The following is a 19,036-nucleotide window of genomic DNA, read 5'->3' on the forward strand; positions in this document are numbered from 1 at the left end:
GTCTGCGTTCTATGTGCATAAGTGAGGGAAATTAAAGATGCACATCACAATTATACACAAAACCTACTCCGTGCTGAGCGACAGCTGCAGCTTCCTTGATATTGGTTGACGGGAACGCTTCTGTTTGTGAAGGAGGAGTATTGTTGGGAAAGATTTAAATTCAGCGAAACAGAAAAGAAAACTTGGTAATAAGATTAAGCACAGTTTTTTTTTTGTTTTTTGTTTTTTTTTAAAGAAATTGTATATTTATATAGTATTCCTTCCAACAAACTTGTTAAAATACTACACTACAGTTGCAAATTTGTTGGCTTCATCTAGTGGCAAAAATTCCATTGTTTGTCTTTGATCTCCAGTGGGAAGTACAAAATGATCTTTTAAACAAATGAAAGATAAATCTGAAACACCTCAAACTACTGCCTATCATGCAAACATAAAGTAGAATTAATGTCACACCAACATGTTATAAAATGCATAAACATGAATAAAAATAGACCATCATATACTTTTCAAGAACAAGATTTACTGAAGGTATTATCGATCCCTGTTTTCAATGTCAAGTCACTCGCCAACCATTACAGTGGTTTGGGAAAGGGCCTTGGGATTAGAACCTGGATAGATGGATACAATAAATGCCTTAAATGACCTACTTCTACACATTTATTCCCAGTGGACTGTCTTATCACTTCTCACCAAATTTAAAGTCTTTTATCAGTATTTTTGGATTTGTGCAGTTGGTAAAAAAATCACGTTAAAAAAAAAAGCAACAAGAAAAGAAAGGAATATGCATCAAGGTCATGATCCAGCTTTTAACCCAGTGAGGCATTAGGACTATCCTCGCCTTATCCCACAGAGCCACCAGGATGGCCTTGTAGCTCATGATTTTCTTTCTCCCTTATCACATACTTTCCCTCATCCTAATATGATGACTGGAGGGCTAGCCTTGAACAGCAATCCGACATTTGCACTAGATAGGCCAGTGCATGTGCGATTATTTGTTGTGTCTCCTGGTGTGGCCTCCAGTGATAATCATAATGGTACCGCTATTGCCAAGGCATTAGCCTCGGCTGCTATTATAGATTAATGTTGATGTATAGATGTATGCCTTACATGTGAACTCTGTCTTACTCTCTCTATTTCTCCGTCTCCTCCCGTGTCTGTTACATATTCACATAAATACATGAATTACACACACCAAGGCCTCCAGGCCCACAGGGACATAACAGACAATCAGCCTGACAATCGCAGCTGAGCTCTGATTGATGCTACAGTTGCATACACACAGACAGACACACACACACAGTTTCAGACACACAGATGCTGTAATGCCAAGAGGACTTTGCAGCCTACATCCCTATGTAAACATACATGTACACAGACACACACACTCTGTCTAATAAGCCTGACAATAAGGGGCTGAATAAATGAAGGATGGAACGTTTACAATCGCTGTGGTCAGGAGCGAGTTGAGGTTAGTTGTTACTTTTCTGGGACAGGAAAGAAATACATGGCCAGTCCTCTGTCTGAAACCTTGTAGATCAAATGGGTGTGGGCCAAAGGGTGCTGGTGACAGTTTGTGAGGAGTGGATGTCTGCAGTATCTCATGTAAAAAAATAAAAAAAAATAAATAAATGCATGCAGGTGCATGGAGCAAAGCAGTTAATATTTCTGTTATTTAAACTTAATTAAAGTAAGAGAAAATAAAATATTGAAGGACGTGATAAACTCGAGACCACATCCACCTACAGCTCTTGTGCTGTGTGATTTCTGTCTGTGTATTTCGTTCACATCATTTTCTAAGACATGACACATTAATCTTTCCTCTAGCATGACCAAGTATATGTGTTTTCAGCAGTTTGTGAGTTCTGTGTCTGTGATGCCATGGATTTTAGCAACTGATGTTTCAGAGGCTTTCCTCCTGTGTCTTCTGCCACGTCTCTGTTTTGATGTGATTCATTCCAGCATCTGAGACACTAAACAGCCTACGGGCTACTGTCACAGGCCTGCGTGTTTATGTGTAGTGAGAGATACATCTATCTGTCTCTCGTCTGACAAACTAGATCTGTCACGCTGGTGGCGGACTTGGCTGTCTTTTCTTTTCAAATGGCTGAAACTGATGAGGCAATCAGTTGCTCATGTTTGTAAGTTTTTTGTGAAACTTTGCCAGAAAACTATATGTCGTCTGTACGTTCTAGATTATAGAGTGCAAGTAGGACCGGGGTACACATTCATGAGGTTAAAAGGAATAAAGCAGCTTTATGGGACATATTCCATATGAGCAATAATTCGAATAAATTAACTGTAACGGTAAAAGACTGCACTGTGTAATCATTCTTATTTGGCTTTTTTCCCCTTTGTTTTTAGAAACTGTTTAGCAAACGATATGTATTTAGAAAGTCTCATCGAGGTCAACGTCTCTTTTTCAAAAAACAATTGTAATAAACGAGAAATGTTATTCCAACTTATTCCAACAAAATAATTAAAGCTTGTAAAGCTTTGAGCAAATGCCTTCTAGATGCTAAAACATCCAGTCTTTTCACTTAACCCACAGTTATGACTAGGGATGGGTATCGTTTAGGTTTTATCCGATACCGGTGCCAAATCTGTACTTTTGAAACGGTGCCGGTGCTCAAACCGGTGCTTAAAGAATGGAGAACACAAAATTGGTCCAAAAACCTCTCATGTTCAGCTGGTTTTTGTAAAAAGATAACAATGTTAGCCTTTTCTGCAGCTATGGGGCATATATGGTATCACTCTTGGCTGGAAGCAGTGCTTAAACAATGGAAAAAACACAAACTTTGTCCAAAACCTCTCATGTTTAACTGTTCCTCTTTTTCTTTGGTCATTTTAGCCTTTTTGGCCAGGGTGAAGGGAGCATCTGCCATCAAACAAGAAGACAGCCGCATGTAGCTATGATGATGTTTGCTAGTTCACCTTACATGCATTAATGTAATAACGTGGTTAGCCTACTCAACGTAAATTACACACGAACAACATTAAGCTACTCACACAGAGAAGAGCGGCTGCTGCTGCATCATCATCCTCATCATTTCTGCTACACTGGCAGGGCTAGGGGCCAGGACTCTCCTCTTCGTGTTTTTGGGGGATGTTGCTAACTCCGGGTCCGATAACAGGCAACCCACGCACAGTAGATGCGCTCGGTGTGAGGTCTCGCAGCAAGCTATCATACGGCGCATTTCTGGGCTTTTAAAAAAAACGCTATGCGTCGCCAGGTGTTTCATCGGATTAGAGGTGTTACCTCCTTTGACAGTATCACAGTATCAGCTTAAAGCACTTGTTGCAGGCTGCTGAGTTTGCATATTTTGCTGTGAAGTACAGCCAGACTTTTGACCGCTTCGCCTTGGGCATTTTTAATCTGTAGCTCTGCTCTAAAAGAACGTACGTACCTGGACCCGCCTACTATCCTCGGAAACGTAAAATGATTGGCTAGAAGTGTATCACAGCTCAGGAAAAAAAAGCACCGAAATAAAGCACCGAAATAAAGCACCGAAATGTGCGCTGCTTTTCGGTCTGGTTACTACCGTTTATGATGGCACCGGACACCGGTACCCATCCCTAGTTATGACTGTAGGAACTTTCTACTATTTTTTGTCAGTGGTAGATACCATCCTTAGTTCAAGGGTAACGTCAGCATTAGTGAAAATAAAAGGTGAAAATATGCAGCGCTATGCAAAAGTCTTGGGTCGCTTCTCCTATTTTCAAGAACTACTAAAAACACATTGTAATAAAAAGACCCAAGAGATGCATCAGGCCCTTCAAGTGATCCAGTTGACCCACCATTTGCTGAAGCTTCAACAGAAGTGCTCTCAATAGGAGGACGGCTGTCGAGAAGCCATTCTTAAAGAGGGGGAGCGGCCAGAAAAAGCTGAGGTGTGCCAAATGACAGGTCTTACAGAGTGATGAATCCAACATTGACATCTTTGGTTCAAATTAAGATCAAGGAGAGGTACCACAGTGCCTACAGGCAATATTAAGTATTATATTACATATATAATATGTAATAAGAATCAGTATTTTGGGGCCGGCTAGGAATGTGACTTGAACCTTTTGTAAGGGTAAAGAATGTTTAATAAACTGGTGCGATCAGCAGTAACACGAGCATTAGTTGGTTTCACAAGAAGTAAAATGAAAGGTTTTGGAATCAAATAGTTTAATCATGTAACCCGACGATGTGTTAGTTGCAGAAGTTATTGTTAAGAGCAGATTTCAAGTCTGCTGCTCAGAATGAAGGACATTATTATTTGCAATGGAGCCCAGCACTTCGTGATTGTTGTGTTTTTGCGTTGATAGAAAAGCTTTATTATAGGACTTTGGTTGTTGATGTTTGGTGTATGGAGTTTTCTTGTATGCTCACTTTTGGGCATTTAAATCAAATGTAGGCAGACATTCCATTTTGCGTAAACGCAGAATAAAATAGCTCATTAAATAGGGTTTAAAAGGTAGGTGCTTTGTACAAGGTTTCCCTTTGAGGTTTTTATTTTGTCAATTTAGAAGTACTGTGAGAATGTTTTGGAACATGTTACCAAAACTGACACTGAATACCAAACCTGTTCATTGTTATTGTGATGATTTTGCGCTAACCTTCGCATGCTTTCAATTCTTTAGTAAAGACTCTGTGAAACTTCTTGAAAGTCCTTGTTTGACACAAGACATATTATGACCTCAGCATTCAAGAAAACTATAAAGAACTTTGCTTTGTTATATGGGAGAACAGCAAGGATGCCGTCCTTCAGGCTTGGAAAGTCTGTGTTCTTGGTGCAAGCTTAACCAGCATTTTGTAGCATTTCAAAGTTCAAACACTAACACTTTTTAAATTTGCACACATATTAACAATTGTGTAGTAACCCCTCTTCTTTTAACAACAGTGCATAAAAGTCTCTGAACTGTGCAGACTAGTTGCTGAAGTTTTGGGAGAGAAATGTTGTCACATTCTCATCTGATATAGGATTCAAGCTGCTCAACAGTCTTGGCTGGATTTTGTGGCGCAAAAACGATGTTCACACAGTCACACACAGTTATGCATATGTGTTCAGACCCATACACGTGGCAGAATTCAATCATTCAGTTAGGGAATGCTAGCAGTTGCAGACTTGTGTATGTTATCTATCATATAACATCAGTTTCTGGATTTTTACCTAGTAAAAAATCTCCCCTAGGTGGTCCATGTGTTGAATCAGTAGAGGGTATATTCTCAAGGCATGCCAGTACTTCACCTGGACTCTTCTACTACGAAGCCATGATGTTGTAATGGCAGGAGTATGCGATTTAGGATGAGGCCTTCCCTGAAAAAGACATTCTCTGAAGGGAGCATGTGTTATTCTAAAACCATTGGAGAACTCTGCGCTGACAGCAGGCCGGATGGTCCTTTTTCCTCTTTAGTCTCAAGGATGCAACATTCATGTTTTCTAAAAAAGAATTTAACATCTCAATTTGTCTGTCCACAGAACACTTTTCCAATTTGCCTTTGCAGTGCTTTTGAAATGTATCCTGCATTTGTGGATGGGACATTGAACTGTGATCAGACAACGATTTCCAGAAGCGTTCCTGACCCCCATGCACTTCCATGACAGAGCCATGCCTGTTTTTCAAGCAGTGTCGCCTGAAGATTACAGGCATCCTGCGCTGACGTTTAGCCTTGTCCCTCGCATACAGAGATCTCTAATCTAATCTCTGATTTAGATCTCCTCATGTTTCTGACCTGTTGCCAATTAACCCAATTAGTTATAAAATGTTCCTCAACCTGTTTCTTTTTAGTACCACTTATTTTTCCAGCCTTTATCGTTCCCATCGCAGCTTTCCTGAGACGTGTTGCTGGCATCAAATTTAAAATTAGCTAATACTTTTTAATGAAATACTAATTTATCTGTTTAAATACTTGATTTTTATGTTCTGCTGTGAACTAGATATGGGTTTACCAGATCTGTAAATCATTGAATTCTATTTTTTTAATAACATTTTTGGAATTGGGGTTGTACTAATTCTACTAATTTTGCACATTTCCTTTATTGTGGGTTTTAGTCTTCTTGCTAAAAAATTCTTTTTTTTCTTCCCTTCTGTTTAACAGTTGTTTCCTTTGAATCACCAGCTCAACGTTATTAAAGTCTCTTTTTTTAATTGTATTCACATGCATGAGAGAGCTTTGGTCTGATGAGTTCTGTGAGTGCTGGAGAGGACCTGGAGGGGGCTTGTAGATTTGATGCAGACATGAAGCATTCTGCTTGGGTAAAAACTGCCAACACTTCCCTTAGCTCTGAGAGAGGACAGTGGACATTACAAGGCCAAGAACACTTTACGGGTCTGATTCAGAGCCTTAAGGCAAACAAACAAAGTTAATCAACAAGAATATTAAGCTGTCTAAAGAACCTTTCTCTGTAAATTCAATTCAATTTTATTTATATAGCGCCAAATCACAACAAAAGTCGCCTCAAGGCGCTTCATAGATACAGAGAAAAACCCAACAATCATATGACCCCCTATGAGCAAGCACTTTGGCGACAGTGGGAAGGAAAATCTCCCTTTTAACAGGAAGAAACCTCCGGCAGAACCAGGCTCAGGGAGGGGCGGCCATCTGCTGCGACCGGTTGGGGTGAGAGAAGGAAGACAGGATAAAAGACATGATGTGGAAGAGAGACAGAGGTTAATAACAGATATGATTCAATGCAGAGAGGTCTGTTAATACATAGTGAGTGAGAAAGGTGACTGGAAAGGAAAAACTCAATGCATCATGGGAATCCCCCGGCAGCCTATGTCTATTGCAGCATAACTAAGGGGGGATTCAGGGTCACCTGGTCCAGCCCTAACTATATGCTTTAGCAAAAAGGAAAGTTTTAAGCCTAATCTTAAAAGTAGAGATAGTGTCTGTCTCCTGAATCCAAACTGGAAGCTAGTTCCACAGAAGAGGGGCCTGAAAACTGAAGGCTCTCCCTCCCATTCTACTTTTAAATACTATAGGAACAACAAGTAGGCCTGCAGAGCGAGAGCGAAGCGCTCTAATAATTATTTAAGACCTTGTATGTGAGGAGCAGGATTTTGAATTCAATTCTGGATTTAACAGGAAGCCAATGAAGGGAAGCCAAAACAGGAGAAATATGCTCTCTCTTTCTAGTCCCTGTCAGTACTCTTGCTGCAGCATTTTGGATTAATTGAAGGCTTTTCAGCGAGTTTTTTGGACATCCTGATAATAATGAATTACAGTAGTCCAGCCTGGAAGTAATAAATGCATGAACTAGTTTTTCAGCGTCACTAAGAGACAGGATATTTCTAATTTTAGAGATGTTGCGCAAATGGAAGAAAGCAGTCTTACATATTTGTTTAATATGTGCGTTGAAGGACATATCCTGGTCAAAAATGACTCCAAGGTTCCTCACAGCGTTACTGGAGGCCAAGGTAATGCCATCCAGAGTAAGAATCTGGTTAGATACCATATGTCTAAGATTTTCAGGGCCGAGTACAATAACCTCAGTTTTATCTGAATTAAGAAGCAGAAAGTTAGCGGCCATCTAGGTCTTTATGTCTTTAAGACATTCCTGCAGTTTAACTAATTGGTGTGTGTTATCTGGCTTCATGGATAGATAGAGCTGGGTGTCATCTGCATAGCAGTGAAAATGTATGCTATGTCTTCTAATGATGCTGCCTAAGGGAAGCATGTATAATGTAAACAGAATTGGTCCTAGCACTGAACCCTGTGGAACTCCATAATTAACCTCAGTGTGTGAAGAGGACTCCCCATTTACATGCACAAATTGGAGTCTATTAGATAGATATGATACAAGTCACTGCAGCGCAGTACCTGTAATACCTACAGCATGTTCTAATCGCTCTAATAGGATATTATGGTCGACAGTATCGAACGCTGCACTGAGGTCTAGCAGGACAAGCACAGAGATGAGTCCACTGTCAGAGGCCATAAGAAGATCATTTGTAACCTTAACTAAAGCTGTTTTTGTGCTGTGATGAGCTCTGAAACCTGACTGAAACTCTTCAAATAAACCATTCCTCTGCAGATGATCTGTTAGCTGTTTGACAACTACTCTTTCAAGGATTTTTGATATGAAAGGAAGGTTGGAGATTGGCCTATAATTAGCTAAGACTGCTGGGTCTAGAGATGCTTTTTGAGTAAAGGTTTAACTACAGCCAGCTTGAAGGCCTGTGGTACATAGCCGATTATTAGAGATAGGTTGATCATATTTAAGATCGAAGAATTAATTAATGGCAGGACTTCTTTGAGCAGTTTTGTAGGAATGGGGTCTAAAAGACTGTCATAGTTCGGCTGTGTGCCGGCAGGAATTGGACCCAAACGCAAACTCACTGGAGACAGGACTGAACTCAAAATGGCAGCTTTTATTGCTGAACACAAAAACTCTACAAAATCTAAACTGGGAAGACTCTAACAAAACACACAGGGAGCTACAGGTAGAAACACACAGCATGAGGGACGACGCGACACTGACTCAGAGAAACACGGGGTTTAAATACACTGTGAAGTAACGAGGGGTATGAGACACAGAAGGAGGGCACAGCTGGGAGAAATCAGGACTGACGAGACAAGCAAAGCAGGACGCATTCACATAAGACACGGACCATCAAAGTAAAACAGGAAGTTTCACACAGAGACGTGAACTTGACACAGTGGAGACAGCAACTAAGAAACACAGAGACATAAACCATAAGGCAGAGGTCTAAGAACCAAAATACACAGAGGGAAATACTCAGCTTGGAACACAAGAGACTAGACTAGAGGGAGTAACAAAAGAGCAACCATGAGAACATAATGCACAATGCAGAGTGACAGAAAACAAGAAACTCAAACATGCAAAAACACACAATTACACAGAACAGAGGGGACACAGAGAGACATGAAGGGCAAGGGATCAAAACTAGAAGCCATAGAATAAATGACACACAAGTACAATAATCACAAAGAACTAAAAATGCTGGGTCAGGAGACCCAGGACCGTGACAAAGACACGTTGATGGTTTGGAGGATGTAATTATTGAAGTTAACTCAGAAAGATCAATTGGAGCAAAAGAGTCTAATTTAACATCAATGGTACTAAGAGTAGCTGTAGATAATATTACATCTGTGGGATGATTATTGGTAATTTTTTCTCTAATGATTAAAATTTTATTTGTGAAGAAGTTCATGAAGTCATTACTAGTTAACGTTAAAGGGATGGTTGGCTCAGTAGAGTTCTGACTTTTTGTCAGCCTGGCTACAGTGCTGAAGAGAAACCTGGGGTTCTTATTTTCTTCAATCAGTGATGAATAGTAAGATGTTCTGGCTTTGCGGAGGGCTTTCTTATAAAGCAGCAAACTATTTCTCCAGGCTAAATGATGATCCTCTAAATTTGTGACACGCCATTTCCTCTCCAGATTACGAGTCATCTGCTTTAGGCTGCGTGTTTGAGAATTATACCACGGAGTCAGGTACTTCTGATTAGAGACCTTAGTTTTCACTGGAGCTACAGTATCCAGAGTCGTACGCAGTGAGGAGGTGAAATTATTAACAAGATAATCGACCTCTGTTGGGGTAGCGTTCAGATAGCTGCTCTGCTCTGTGTTGGTACAGGGCATTGAAGATGATAACAGTGGAGCTTGGGTTAGACTCTGTTTATAAAGTGCTTTGCTGGACAAGTTGTTATTGTGAATACTTTTGTCCTGTGTGTGTTGTGAGAGTTTGTTATGATCAAGGAGATATCTAGGCCTTCATACACATCCACACTTCCCTTTCTGTATTTGTGATGATCCTCATTGACGTATTTTTTCCGCAAAGCTCTTTACCCTAACCTTTACCATTACAACTAGTGTGGCTAACTCCAAACCTGAACTGTTACAGATTTTCCATTATAGTTCTGTCTCCTATTAATCCGTCATTATTCTTCCATAGACAACCTTCAAATGCAATTTTTATTTATTTATATAGCGCCTGCATATAATAACAGTCGCTTTCAAGGAGCTTTGCATTGTAAAGTAAAGACTCTACAATGGGCATGTCATTGAAGAGTCACTATTCTGCTGTATTCCAGCTCTTCAACTTGTTCCAAGCTGTTTTTCAGTCTTGACTATTATATGGCTCGGTCAATGGTTCACTGATACTCAGCTTCAAGGTTCCAAGTAGAAAATAAGCACAAACACTGATTTTTCCTTCAGCTTTGACTCTATTGTATATGTTTTATTAAATCAGCAAATGATTTACTGAAATATGCAGGGAAATAGGGAGGTTTTAAATTTCCAGACAGCATTTTAGTCCCCCGCCCCAAATTGTGTAATTAAATACTCTCATCAGGTCTGTATAAACATCCGTATAAGTTAAAACCTCACAACAGCAGGGATATTTCTAATCTATAGTCACCAAAATATTGAAATCCTTGAAAAATACTTAAAAGAAAAAAAGCCAAAAAGCACTTTAAATGTCACTGTGAACTTGTTTTGTAAAAGACAATGTTACAGGATATTTTTGTGTATCATATGCATAATCTCAAAAGCATGAGAAGTTTCCCTTTGCATGGTTTAATCTGTATTATGGCGTTATTGTGTATTTTGTGTTAAAAGAATGAATTCCACCCTAATGGATTTTCACATTTACAGTTGCAAATTATGTTCCCACCAGTGTACATGTAGGCACTGAAGTTTCAGGCAGGTGGATGGAGACTACTTTGGATTAACAAACACCAGGTTTTAATTTATTTATTTTTTCTGTTTCCGTCAAACGGAAAAATCTTCACACACAAACCACCTTTAAAAGAGTTATTCATGCATTCATGGTCCGTTTTTCTTACTAGCAGGAGTGTTTGTGTGTAGATCTGGGCAGATCTGAAGGACTTTCAAACTTCTTTTAAAAGCTATAAAAGAACTTTTCACTTAATGTTACCACTGAAATTTCCAACATGTTTTCTCAAAGTGTAGTTCCTCCCTGAAAGCTTAAAGACATTGATTGCTTCGTTTCCTTTTCTGTGTATGCTTTAATTTGTGTGTAATCAGAGTTTGACATATTTAAGATTAACCAGAACTGTTGCATTGTTTTCTAAGCTAACTTCTCTATTTTTTCCCCCTAAAATATTCAGTAGTCATTACTTAATTATACATAATCACTGCTTATTTGGAGTCATGCATTATCAAACTGTAAATTCAGCTGTCAGATTATGGTTGATCTCACTTTCCTTTACTTGCTGGAGGTAGGTAAAACAGTGATAGTTTCCACAGGCTAGCAAATCACACATTTCTTCTTATATACTTTATATTGTTGCAGTTCTGAAGGGCTCAGAGAATCAAGTACAATGCAATTTGAATCTGCTGTAAAAACAGTCAAGTGCATTGTCCGAACAGAGTGTTAGGAAGGTTTATTGACTTGGTGAAGAAACTGCTGGTGCTGGTGTGTATGTGTGTGAAGTTATTGACCTGGACCAGCTACTAGAGGCTTTGACTGGGACAAAGATCTGATATCTTCTCCCAGGCTATTCTGTTTTAGCTTAGTTTGACTAAATTTCTTCAATATTGATCCTTTTTTCATTTGTTTTCCAACCTTTCTTGCGTCTATTCCTTGTGTCTTCGTCATTTGTAAGCTATTACTCTGTCTAAAGTAATTATGCCTTGTGTAGAACAGTTTATTTGTATAACTTGATTTGATTTTACATTTGTCCCTGCAATCATTAAACCAAAACCACCCATAATCCCCTCTGTTTCATGGCCAACACTTAAAAATTTGAGTCTCTTTTATATTGTTTTTTACTTTGAGGCTAAAACAAAATACCCAGACCAACAGGGGCGATTTTTCCCTTCATCTTTCAAGAATCAAAGAGAACCTCCAAAAGATCAGAGCTTCTTTCTTTAGCCCTGTTAAATCACACCCCGCAGCGATTGTTCAGCAGACAACAAAACAAACTATCTTTCTACAAGTAGCTACAAAAAAGCTGTGTGTGTGCCACTTTGTGCGTATGTCATAGTTGAGCAACGTTTATGTATTGTGTATGTTTATGTATGTGTTTGTGTGATAAACTGTGTGTGTATATAAGAATCGTATGGATGGATAATGAGTGCAGAGGATAGTTGAGGTAAAAATGAGTGCGTCTGTGCAAGACTGTTGTGATAAAATGTACAATGGTTGCTAGAACAGCGTTTAGCGTTGTGTTTGTAAGTCTACAAGCCACTGCTCAACAGTGGTGTTCAGGATTCTTCTCCACACAAACTGAGCTTTTCAACATTTCAGAACAAACCAAAGGCGGATGTTCAGGTTTACGACTCAAAAGAAGAAACTACAATACTGTTTCTGACAAAGTTTTTTTTTTTTTTTGTCACTTTCTTTATTGCATACCTGCAGCACCACACAACATCACCGTCCGTCAGCAACCTTCTCCAAATTGAAAGAGGTGCATGCATTTACACACATGGTGTAACAGTAGTTACAGTACACTAGTAATGTTGTAAATAACTGAAAAAATAATTGCAGACATTTGAACACGATGACAGGGATCAGTGATTTATATACTTGAGCTGCTTTTTTTATTAGTTGACTGCTTTAAGTATTAAAATGTCGTCCCCATGCGAAGAAAACTCTAACCTAATGCATTAAATATCAGCTGCTGTGCTGTGAAATCTTGCACGTATTAAATAATTCTGTAATAGTGGTTTGTTGCATCATTGTGGGAATGTCTGAATGAAGCTGTGACGGGCATGAATGTAATACTAACCTATGTCTGAATGACGTTACGTATCCCACTACAACATGCACCGACTGCTTCTCGCCCGGATTAGTCTTCCTGCTCAAAATGAAAACGACAGCAGCAAAATCATTTGGATGATGTTTAGTGGCACAGATAAAAATGGTGATTAAAATTCAAAGCCACAGTCGTCTCCTTGTTCTTGTTATGATGTGGATTAATTATCAATTAAACACATGATCCCGCAAATCTTTACTGGATCTTCGGTGTATCCTGGGATGTTGCTCTCTGGATGGTGAAATAAAAAACCATCATGCTGTGTAAAGACATTCAGTCCTTCTTTGTAAAGCTGTGACGTTCTTCAACAGATGGAGTAAATACAAATCTAAATACACATACATACGCAGATATGAGAGGAAAAAACAAGCCAAAACAAATGCATGCATAAACTGTTATAACTGGAGAACTACTTTAGAACTACTCCTTACAATATTTACATTATTTATGTTTTATTTAATTCAAAATGGTAAATATAAAGGTCAATCAAGTACAGTAAAAGTTGGTCAGCAGTTTTGGTACTGTGAGAAAGTGTTGAGTCCTGCTGGAAAAGATATCAGCATCTCTATGAAGCTTGTCGGCGAAAGAATGCATGAAATGCTCTGAAACCTCCAGGAGGTTGCAACATTGACTTTTTGACTTGATCATACATAGTGGGTAAACCTTCACCACCATTAGAAGATGACCACATGGGACCCTAAATCAGTTCACACTAGCTTGAATTCTCCTGCCGTAGGACCTTAAGACTGTCTATAGGACCTTGATTTCCTTGACTTAAAATGTTACTTTCATCTAAAAAGGACCACTGAGCAGCAGTTCAGTACTTTGACACTTTTGACGTTGTCTCTGGTTCAGGGGTGGCTTGACATTGGTAATGTGACAGTTTAGCCACATTCCTACCCATCTGTGGCTCTTGTTGCACTGTCTTCATTCCCCGTGTTCTTGAATCGACTTTTCTTGACAGTCCTCTTAAGGCTACGGTCATCCCTGTTGCTTGTGTGTGCACTTTTTCCTGCCACACTTTCCTCTACCACTTAGTTTTCCATGCAGCACTGTGAACAGTCAGCCTTTTTTGAAATGACCTTCTGTGGCTCGCCTTCCTTCTGGACGGTGTTGAGGATGGTCATCTGGGCCACTGTCAAGTTTGCAGTCTTCCCCAAGCATGTACAGAGCTAAATTAAGCTACACAGTATTTTACTGTTTGAGCAGTAATGTGTTGAAAAGCTGAATTAAAGATACCAGGGTTCAATCAAAATTATAATTAAAGAGAAGTTTGACATATGCACTTAGACTCCATGAAAATTACATTTTTATCAATTAAATTACAAAAAATAACTTTTTCAACAATACTTTCTTTTTTAGATGCACTCAGGCAACATTAGTATGTGTGCATACATTTCCACATAAATTTTATATTTATAATTTTGTAATGTACTTGAAGGGGAAAGGAGAATTTGACTATGACTAAATAAAAGGTATTTTTTATCTTCCTGGAAAAATATTTTGTTTTCAGTTTAAGTGCACTAAGAAAGGCAACAATTGAGTGCTTGCTGTCCAGTAATAATGGTCTTATGTTTTTTTTTTTTTACCCACTTCTCCCCCTGAAAATAAAACCCCTCAAATAAAAACAATTTATTTGATCGCTTTTTGAGTCTGTCTCATCCTCTGCAGGTGTTCTCTGTGAGAGTCAGTCAATGATGAGAGGAAGTGGCTGAAAACAAAGAGACAGCCCAGAGACAGTAGAGAGGGGTGTAAGAAAAAGGGTAAACATGGGGGGGAAAAAAGGAAGAAGAGAGCGCAGAATATGGACGTCTGCAAAAATGGAAATACCTTGGGCGATATGTCAGAGCCATGACTTCTAAGGCTCTGACATTTTGCTAAGGAAATGATCAGTCAGCATACTCTGAGTAAAGGTCTCATCACTGACAGAGTTAAAATGCAAATGCTACCCACAGGACACCTGAATTTGAAACATTTTCAAATGCAGTTAGGTCCAAAAATGTTTAAACGGTGACACTTTTCTCACAGTTGAAGTTGCGCAGTGTTGCTTTAAGCACTGAATGCTGTCAGCCTGTTTTCATGGGCTCAAGTGAAATGGACAGTTTACTCAAAACTGTTAAATTAAAAAGTATGGCTACTTTTTTCATTATTGTTTTTTCATTAATTAGAAGATCAAAGCCTGGCTTCGGTTTAAACTCTCATGTTGGCTTTTAAAAAGTACTTCTGTGAACCCCAAGTCGAAGCAGATATCAGTGCAAGTTGTCTTAGCCTGCAAAAAGAAAACAAATCAATCTGAGAGACGGCGTGAACATTGGGACATCCACAGTTTGGTACATTGTGCTGTGTTTGGCAACATAAACCGGCCTGGAAATCCTCAAGACGCGTGTGTGGTGATCAGTCATGATATAGAAAAACCTCTTCACAACAAGGTCATGAAAAATCTCCAGGAGGCAGGAAATTATGTATGAGAAAACTATGAAAACAAACACTCTAATACTAAGTAAAAGACAAAGAAAATAATTAAAAGTTCAAATATGGAGAAAAAGGAGCAACTGAAACAGGCTGCATGCCAGGTGATGCATGTGCACATTAATCAAGTCTACCATAAAGAGAAGAGTGAAAATACAAGGATTTAACACAAGTGGAGCCACTGATCCATTGGTCACTTTTAGTCACGGCTGTCCAAGAAGATGACCCTAAAGGTGATACTGGCCAAAGTTACGTCAGAGATGAAGGGAAGTATTAATGCATAATTTATACCTGTTAAATCATGTTTAAAATGAATTAGCCGTTTAGGAAATGTGCGGGCGTATATATAGTCATGAAGCACAGAAACTGTGATGAATTGATTCTTGTTCAAATGTGGAAACGCTTCCCCCTTTTTGGTAAGAAAACTAGTCCTAAATAGATTTTATTCTTTCCTGTAGAACTTTCAAAAAAGTTCTTCTACTCTTCTATGAATCCTTCGGAGAGTCAACAACATTCCTCCACAAAAATGTGCTTTCTCTCATTTCATCCGACACTAAATTGCCAGATGGGGAGACCTTGTAGTATTTGATTTTCTGATGTCCTGAATAGACTGTTTTCTGTATGCATCTGAATTGCATCGTGTATAGACTTTTTTTCTTCTTTTTTTTTTAAATGCAGTTTTCTGAACTGAATAGTGCTCGCCATCTCTTTGCAAAGCACTAAAACTGAAGTGGCTCTGAAACCTTGAGATTTTAATTAAAAGGTGAACGGCGGGCACTAACATAAAACTTGAAAAAAACGTGAAAGAGCAAAGCTTTTATTGAATATTGGATCTCCGTGAATAGAAGCTTGACTGAGGAAGCTTGCTTGAATTAAAACTGAAGAAGAAACGCGGCCTATGTAACAAAAACTGCAACCCCATAGCCAACGCATCTATGCACGGCAGACATTCATAAACGTCTGCTGTGCATGTGTACGCTGCAGCAGTAAATGTGTTCTTTTTCAGCGAAACTAGCACAGTTTTACTGGGTGAGCTTAAATCAAATGGCTTTACAGCTTGTTTATTGTGAATGGTTAATTGATGTCCACCTTTAATATAGTACAATTTTTCCTTTTTGTCTGAGTAAATCCATTGGATAACTTCTTTCTCTCTCCTTTTCACTCTTCCTCCCTCTGTCTGTGCAGGTAGGGGAGAGACAGCATGTGTTGGTGACAGAGGAGTCATTTGATTCCCAATACTATGTGGCTCACAACAAGTACTACGAACAGGTAAGGTTATTGTCCAGATACATTAACCAACGACTCAAGCACAGAATCCATAAATCCTGTTTGTTTCTCACCGTTTATATATCAAATATATTTCTTAAATGCAATCTCAAGGAGCCAGTGAGGATAACTGTGAGCCGTGCCTTTGCTGAATTTAATTATTCTCAACCAAATAAAAAGTGTGAATTTTAGTGTGGTAATATTTAAAAAAATATTTTGATAGTGAAAATTTAATCTAAGCGCACAGACTTATGAATAGCTTGTCTGCTAAAGAACCATTCAGCCAAGCTCTTGCACTGTATGGATCAATAATGCTTAAGATGCTCTCCACATACACTTTCCTCCATAGAAAACTCCAGCGGAAAGGCAAATTAATCAATAATTTAACGAATGTTTTTTCAGTGTGAAACTTTTCCAGCTCTTCTTCATGTCTCAGGACTAGTCACATTAAGTGTCAGATGCTTGAGCTTGTATTGAGTAAACTAGGTTAGTTGTAATATCAAACACACTCACAAATACACACATACACCCTGCGGTGGTCATGGCAGCATTTGGAGGCTGATAGCAGCAGTACTATTTTTTTTTTAACTGTACTAACATTAAGGTCAGCCCTAAAGACATGAACATTCCATCCTGCAAACTCACACACACATATACCTTTGCATGGCTTCAAAGACCCTCTCAACCTGTGAAAAATCCACTTTAAAACATCTTCAAATAAATCAATTTCCTCCTGCTTTAACCATCATCAGAAACATGTTTGAAGTTATGCTTTTTATTAGCAGGGAGGGCAAAGGATGGTAATAATTTTTCCTCCCTTCCACTTCCCTCTCCTCCCCTCTTCTCCTCCTCCTTTGCACTTTCTTCTGTAGGCTATAAACTTCAGTTACAAGTGTTACTCGGTTCATGTGTGCGTTGCATGAGTGCGCACTCCTTAATGCGTGCCTGGATTTGTGTATGTCTTGGCATGTGTGTCAGCTGACCATACTTAAGCACAATCTCTGACCCTCTTGTGTTGAAATATCCATACTCCTGCTGAACATGCAAACACTTTAAACTTTAAACATTTGCCTAAAATAGTTTGGGACGCTCTAGTGCTGTTAAAACAGACTCCACAGGCAATAGTCCCATAAGTCCCGTAAGAGGTGAGGTGCACACTCCATGAATCACACTTGTCTTTTCAGCACATCAAACAGATGCTTGGTATGAATTAGACTGGGAATGCTGGGAAAGGGAACACCTGGAAATCAGTCATCTTCTTCAAATCATTCCTGAAGAATTTTTGCATTTTTATAGCTGTAAGAGCCCACATGTAAGACTACAGTTTAATTAGCTGCCAGTAACTTGTAGTGGGATGTCGTGCTTCCCATCATTTACAAAGTGATCCCTACTTTCGCTGCAAAAATAGCCATTTAATAAGTTTTAAACTACAACATTCTCTGATAAAATCAAGCTTTTTTGTCACTTAGGCCAGCGGTCCCCAACCCCCGGGCCTCGGACCGGTACCGGTCCGTGAGTCGTTTGGTACCGGCCCGCGAGAGTTGAGGCTCAGGTGTGAAATGTATGGTTTTCAGGGTTTTTATCGGTTTTCAGCATTATTTTGTTATCGTTTTTATCGTTAACTCGGTTTTCCTGGGTCTTTTCACGCGTGTTATGAATAAATCTTCTTTTTTTCGGTACCGGTACTAGTTTTATTTTGTTGTATTTATCCGCGACACCTTAAAGGCCGGTCCGTGAAAATAATGTCTGGCATAAACCGGTCCGTGGTGCAAAAAAGGTTGGGGACCGCTGACTTAGGCTACAGCCACACTAGCCCGGATAGATTTGAAAATGGTGTTTTTGTCCGCGTCCACACTAGCGTTTTCAGTCGTTTTCACAGAGTTGTGCGTCCACACTGAAATGGCCGAAAACGCTTACGTTCCAGTCCTGCGCATGCGTGCAACGAAAGAAGATTCGACCTGCCACATTTCTGCCTGCCGCTTATTTGCTTTCCCGAAAAATGTTGAGGAAAAGCACCGAGTTTTTTAAATGGATTAACAATGAGGTGGAGTTGTTGCTGCGAGTAACACAAAACTACAAAGTTGCAAAAGCGAGTGAGAGTTAAAGAATTTGAAGAAAAGCTATCTGGAGCATGCACAGACTGATATTAATATTTAATAGGGCTGTTAAAACTGAGAGCAAGCAAAACAACTGCTGTATAACGCCCTCCGCTATCTTAGTTTAATTGGTCACATGACTGCATCACATGACTAACACGTGTCATTGTTTTAGAAACGCTCCGTTTTCGCTGTCCACACTGCGACGCGAAAGCACCGTTTTCAAATGTACGCGTTTTCGAGAGCGTTTTCAAAAAAGCTGCGTTTTCCATCAAAAGCTGTGATTTTCCACCATTTCCGTGTCAGTGTGGACGGGAGGCCAAAATGGAGAGAAAACGATGGACGTAGCCTTAGGTGATGTTTATGAAACGAGTGCTCATAAAGCACCGGATCTTACTCTTACACGCTCACTTTTATGAGTCTCACTGCAGACACATTGGTTCTGTTTTAACCCAGGTGTTCATAGCAATAGTA

The 19,036-nt window shown here is 39.3% G+C and overlaps 1 protein-coding gene across 1 annotated transcript in view; it reads left to right on the forward strand.

Moving 5' to 3' along the window:
* cdkal1 (CDK5 regulatory subunit associated protein 1-like 1) overlaps positions 1-19,036 on the forward strand; it is a 253,811-nt gene that overhangs the window by 216,028 nt on the left and 18,747 nt on the right. Inside the window, exon 13 of the mRNA XM_040013107.1 lies at positions 16,386-16,469. Within this exon, the coding sequence (XP_039869041.1) occupies positions 16,386-16,469 (84 nt within the window). The remainder of the gene's footprint in view (positions 1-16,385; positions 16,470-19,036) is intronic.

Source organism: Simochromis diagramma, unplaced genomic scaffold (genome assembly GCF_900408965.1).
Source record: "Simochromis diagramma unplaced genomic scaffold, fSimDia1.1 OVJJ01000618.1, whole genome shotgun sequence".
Classification (NCBI taxonomy): Eukaryota; Metazoa; Chordata; class Actinopteri; order Cichliformes; family Cichlidae; genus Simochromis; species Simochromis diagramma.